Source organism: Notothenia coriiceps, unplaced genomic scaffold (assembly GCF_000735185.1).
Source record: "Notothenia coriiceps isolate Sejong01 unplaced genomic scaffold, NC01 NC01_scaffold00028166, whole genome shotgun sequence".
In the NCBI taxonomy this organism is placed as follows: domain Eukaryota; kingdom Metazoa; phylum Chordata; class Actinopteri; order Perciformes; family Nototheniidae; genus Notothenia; species Notothenia coriiceps.
This window is the reverse complement of record NW_011360867.1, coordinates 1-5,970: the sequence shown is the minus strand read 5'-3', so window position 1 is coordinate 5,970 and position 5,970 is coordinate 1. Positions and strand designations below refer to the sequence as shown.

At 45.7% G+C, this 5,970-nt stretch overlaps 1 protein-coding gene across 1 annotated transcript in view; it reads left to right on the top strand.

Annotated features, from left to right (window-relative positions):
- Window positions 1-5,309, top strand: part of map1sa (microtubule-associated protein 1Sa) — a 10,491-nt gene extending 5,182 nt beyond the window's left edge. Inside the window, exons 2-5 of the mRNA XM_010785770.1 lie at window positions 637-743; window positions 1,857-1,997; window positions 2,305-2,892; window positions 3,825-5,309. Coding sequence (XP_010784072.1) covers window positions 637-743; window positions 1,857-1,997; window positions 2,305-2,892; window positions 3,825-5,309 — 2,321 coding nt within the window. The remainder of the gene's footprint in view (window positions 1-636; window positions 744-1,856; window positions 1,998-2,304; window positions 2,893-3,824) is intronic.
- Window positions 5,310-5,970: the final 661 nt, after the last annotated feature.

Genomic DNA, 5,970 nt, shown 5'->3' with positions numbered 1-5,970 from the left:
CCATCTGTCTGTCACACACACACACACACACACACACACACACACTTAACTTTAGTCTTCTGTGGCTTCCAGCTACAGAGTTTCTCTCCCACACGACCTCTCTTTAAGGACTCTTTAAAGTAGAGACACTACATACTGATATACACCTGAACATCAGCATGAGAGGACTCTTTAAAGTAGAGACACTACATACTGATATACACCTGAACATCAGCAGGAGAGGACTCTTTAAAGTAGAGACACTACATACTGATATACACCTGAACATCAGCAGGAGAGGACTCTTTAAAGTAGAGACACTACATACTGATATACACCTGAACATCAGCAGGAGAGGACTCTTTAAAGTAGAGACACTACATACTGATATACACCTGAACATCAGCAGGAGAGGACTCTTTAAAGTAGAGACACTACATACTGATATACACCTGAACATCAGCAGGAGAGGACTCTTTAAAGTAGAGACACTACATACTGATATACACCTGAACATCAGCAGGAGAGGACTCTTTAAAGTAGAGACACTACATACTGATATACACCTGAACATCAGCAGGAGAGGACTCTTTAAAGTAGAGACACTACATACTGATATACACCTGAACATCAGCAGGAGAGGACTCTTTAAAGTAGAGTGTGTCGTGTCTCCCTCTCCAGGTCAGAGGACTCTGCAGCATCATGGAGACGTTTTGGACACCCAGGTTGTTGTGAATCCGGCTCAGGACTTTGTCTGCTCCGAGGTGAAAACATTACTTATCTGAGGATTAAATGTATGTGATTGATGATGGGATATTACAAAAAGGGTTTTTAATTTATTGTAATTTTATCAAAATGTCGATATGGAAAAGTGCAGCTTCCAAAACGCTGTCAGTACATTTTTTGGTAACGGCTAAATATGTGAAAACATTTTGGAGCTGCAGAGAAGTCCAGACCTACAAACAGAATGCTACAGGCTTAATACAAAACCCATGTTTGGTACAGATCCCCCTTTATAGGCGGCTGAATATATGAAAAAAATAACCAAAATATTGGATTTTAAAATGAAGTAATTGTGGGGGAAACTTCTGAAGCAATGGCAGTCAAGACTCAGAGAGAGACACGAGGAGAGCTGGAGCTTTGATGGGAAACACTGACGGTTTATTTGGAGCTTCGGCCGGAGAATTCACAAGACATGTCACGGGCCACGGTCTGACCACGCGGTTGAGATGCCACAATCAATTCTGAAGAGCTCTACCCCAGACCCATGTGTTTAGCTAGTTCAGAGAGAATAATCAACCTTGTGCATAACAAGATAGAATCATAACACCTCTATCAGCTGACGCCAACAGGCAGGAACAGGGAGACAGAACACTGAGAGCACAGCAGCCAAGGTTACAGGTGCGTGTGCTCAGTGAGGTCAGTATGAACTGATAAACTGGGTCAAAGTTATGGGCCTTGGAAAATATCTCCCCAACAGTAATCATATTATTGCAATTTGGACATTTCCAATATATTTGTAGGCCCCCAAAACTCAGGTTTAGACAAAAAAATTACTTGTCTAGAATAAATTATGGAGGAGTTAGGGTATTTTAAGGAATTTTGGGCCATCTTTGACGCCATCTGGAAAAGTACTTTTAGGGACACATAATACTACACAAAACTGTAAAGAAACCTTTTATTGCAGTTTTTTTGGGGTCAAACCATATTTGCAGCTGACTATTGTTGTTGTGTGTGTGTGTGTGTGTGTGTGTGTGTGTGTGTGTGTGTGTGTGTGTGTGTGTGTGTGTGTGTGTGTGTGTGTGTGTGTGTGTGTGTGTGTGTGTGTGTGTGTGTGTGTGTGTGTGTGTGTGTGTGTGTGTGTGTGTGTGCCTCAGGTCCGGAGGCTGGTTCTGGACCCGTCCCGTCACAAGCTGCTGGTTCTGGCGGGTCAGTGTGAGGAGGCGTCTGGAGACATCGTGCTGCAGAAAGGACGCTTCTCCTTCAGAGACTTCCTGCACATCTTCACAGAGGAAGAGGTGAGATCATCGATATGACCAGGATTCTTAATTTAATGGTTCTGAACACTTTTAAAAATTGAGTAGAAGTACTTAGAGCTTGTTCTTGAGTAAAAGTAGAAGTACTCAGATCTTGTATTTGAGTAAAAGTAGAAGGACTCAGATCTTGTACTTGGAGTAGAAGTACAAAGTAAATGTAAATACTAAAGTTAAGTACAAGTATCTCACAGTTGTCCTGGAGTTCAGTACTTGAGTAAATATCCCGTGTCCCTCCTCTTTGTTTCTAGTTTCCTGTGCCGTGACTCTCTATCTGCTCTCTGTTCCTCAGGTGGTGAAGGTGTTGGGTTCTGCAGACCCCGCTCTGAAGGCCCATCTGACCCTCAGCTGCCCGGACCTGGGTCTCTGGTCCCGCCCGGCTCTGGACCCCCTGCAGGACCTCCTGACGGTGCAGGTGAACCCCCCGCCGGTGCTCCCACAGATGGAGGGTCTGCAGGAGTTTCTGGAGTACTTGTCCGAATCTCTGGAGCCCGAATCGCCCTTTGAGCTCCTGGAGCCTCCGAGCACCGTTGGTTTCCTGAAGCTTTCGAGGCCCTGCTGCTACGTTTTCCCTGGCGGACGAGGAGGATCCGCGTTCTTCGCCGTGAACGGGTTTAACGTGCTGGTGAACGGCGGCTCTGACACCCGGTCCTGCTTCTGGAAACTCGTTCGGCACCTGGATCGGATCGACTCGGTGCTGCTGACCCACGTCGGAGTGGACAACCTGCCCGGCGTGATCAGTTTGTTGCAGAGGAAGGTGGCCGAGCAGGAGGAGGAAGGAGCTGGATCCCAGACTGAAGAGGACTGGATGAAGAACCTCATCTCCCCAGAGATAGGGGTCGTCTTCCTGAACGCCCCCGACAGACTGAAGGCTTTACAGGTGGGAAGTACTGGAGTACAAATACTTCATTTCTGTACTTAAGTACTTATTTATATTTAGGACTTATTTTTCTGACGACTTTTTACTTTGACTTCTTACATGTTGAACACAAATACCTGTACTTTCTACTTCTTACATGTTGAACTCAAATACCTGTACTTTCTACTTCTTACATGTTGAACTCAAATACCTGTACTTTCTACTTCTCACATGTTGAACTCAAATACCTGTACTTTCTACTTCTTACATGTTGAACTCAAATACTTGTACTTTCTACTTCTTACATGTTGAACTCAAATACCTGTACTTTCTACTTCTTACATGTTGAACACAAATACCTGTACTTTCTACTTCTTACATGTTGAACTCAAATACCTGTACTTTCTACTTCTTACATGTTGAACACAAATACCTGTACTTTCTACTTCTCTCATTTTCCAAACAGGCTGGTTCCTTTAGTCTGAATGTGTGTTTGGTGGCGTGATCATTATTATTTAGAGTCATTGCGTGCCTATTGATTTGAACACGATCCGTGTATCCATCATTTCCTGGTCTTCTCTAAAGAAGAGGGACCAATGAAAACGTTGTCATGTTGCCGTTGTTCAGCATGGAAACATTCATTAGCTAACAATGACATTATTGTTCTATTAATATAAAGGGAGGTCAGGTACTCTTTAAAACAGCTGCTAGTTATGGGTACTTTTTACTGAAGTACATTTCAAAGCCTCTTTACTTTGACTTGAGTAAAGAAGTTTAGTCAGTACTTCTACTTTCACCAGAGTATTTTTAAACACAAGTATCTGTACTTCTACTTGAGGAAAGGGTGTGTGTACTTCTACTTGAGTAAAGGATGTGTGTACTTCTTCTTGAGAAAAGGATGTGTGTACTTCTAGCTGAGTAAAGGATGTGTGTACTTTTGCCATCTTTGACAGGTGGACCCGGCGGAGATGAAGAGCTGCGATCAGGCGACGCTCGCTCTGCAGCTTTTAGAAAGACTCTCAATCAAACCGGAGCCTCTGAGCCGGTCTAACGGACCCAGCATCGTGCCGCTGATCCTGTTCCAGAAGATGGGGGTGGGCCGTCTGGAGCTGTACCCTCTGAACCCCATGAGTAAAACCCTGGAAGTCTTGATGCAGAACTGGCCGAACGGCGGGTCGAATGCACCGTCTGAAGAACTTCCGATAAGTTGCCTCGCCTCAATCTGCGCCCTGTTGGTCTGGCACCCATCGAGTCCTCAGGAGAAGATCATCAGGGTCCTTTTCCCGGGCTGCACCCCGCAGAACAGGATCCTGGAGGGACTCGATAAACTCAAACATCTGGAATTCCTCAAACATCCCGTTGTGTGTTTGAAGGACCTAGAAAGTCTAAAAAGGGAGAAACCACCAAAGCGAGCGGAGAGTCAGGAGAGTCTGAAGTCCCAGACCAGGGAGGTCCGACCCAGCAGTGCCTTACAGAAAGACAAGAGAGTGGATCTCAAGAAACAGGATGTGAAGACGAAGCCGAAGACAGCAGGTGAAACCGGACCGAAAGACAGGAAGGATGGGGAGGAGAAGCCAAAAGTAAAGGAGGTAGACGCTAAAGCAAAACCTCAGAAACCTGCAGAAAAGCTGGTTCCAAAGAAAGAGGGGTCAAAGGAAGACAAGAAGGACGTGAAGAAGAAGGACGAGAAGGTCTCTGTGAAGAAAGAAGAGAACGCAGAGAAGAAGAAAGAAGCCGTGAAGAAGGAAACGATAAGTATTAAACCAAAGAAAGATCTCAAGCCGGAACCAAAAAAAGACGGCAAGAAGGATGTGAAGACGGAGGAGAGGAAACCAGCAAAACCAGCTTCTAAAGACGTGAAGAAACCACCATCGTCCACAGGAAGTATCGACGTGAAGAAACCACCATCGTCCACAGGAAGTATCGACGTGAAGAAAGCACCATCGTCCACAGGAAGTATCAACGTGAAGAAAGCACCGGGCAAGTTTGGGTCTCTCAAGAAAGACGGGACCCTCCCAAAGAAAGACTCGACGAATAAAGGGACGAAAGGTAAACCAGGCTCAAAGGAACCAGAAGTCCAGAAGGAGGCGGATCGCTCGAAGGTCTCAACGCCCGAGGACATGACGGCCGAGTTCGAGAATCTTCGGCTGGAAAACGACAACGGGAACAACTCGCAGGTCAACGGGAACTCTGTGGAGAGTCCGGAGAAGTTTCGCTGCTCAGAACCTGCAAGACCTGTGGGATCCGATCTGACCCTCGAGGAGTTGAACCAGGACCCTCGAGGATGTGTTCTGGAGAACTCTGCGTCCTCTCAGGATAAACAGTCCAGCCTCCTGACGCTCAGTCCTTTCAGAGACTCGTCCACCACCATCACCTCCATGCCGGCAGAACTGGGATCCCCTCAATCCACAGAGGTAAGGCGGGTTTATTTCTGTTAGAAAAATATCACTCGACACCGGTTTGAGAATCAATAATCAGGTACTCATTATTTCTTACAAGAAGGAGCAGAGTTAAAGGTCCCCTGTTACACTGTTTCTCATCAGTACATTATAGGTCTCAGATATATCCAGAGCCTGTCTCTGATTGGCTGAAACACCAAACAGGTCATTGCAGCATTACCCATAATCCCCTCTGTTTCAGCCCTGTTTCCAAAGTGCTGATTCTCTGTCTGTTACTTTAGATGAAAATAAGGAGCCCCTCCCCACGCCCCTCTGAGAGACATTTGGTTACAAAGAACTCAATGGAGCTCTAGGAGGAGATTCAGGTGATAAGGGGGGGGGGGTTACCTTGGTGGCTGATTGGCTAATGGTTACACAAGACAGAACATCGGTATGACATCATCAAGTGGCCAAAATCTGATCAGCTCATTTTCAGACAGGTTTTTATAGAAATGGATCAAAAAGAGAGAGAATCTTTGTTCCTGAAACTTTCAGAGTCTCTTTCCACAGAGGGTCACATGGTGATGTAGAAGAGACATGAAGAAGAGGGGACACATGTTGATGTAGAAGAGACATGGAGAAGAGGGGACACATGTTGATGTAGAAGAGACATGAAGAAGAGGGGACACATGTTGATGTAGAAGAGACATGAAGGAGAGGG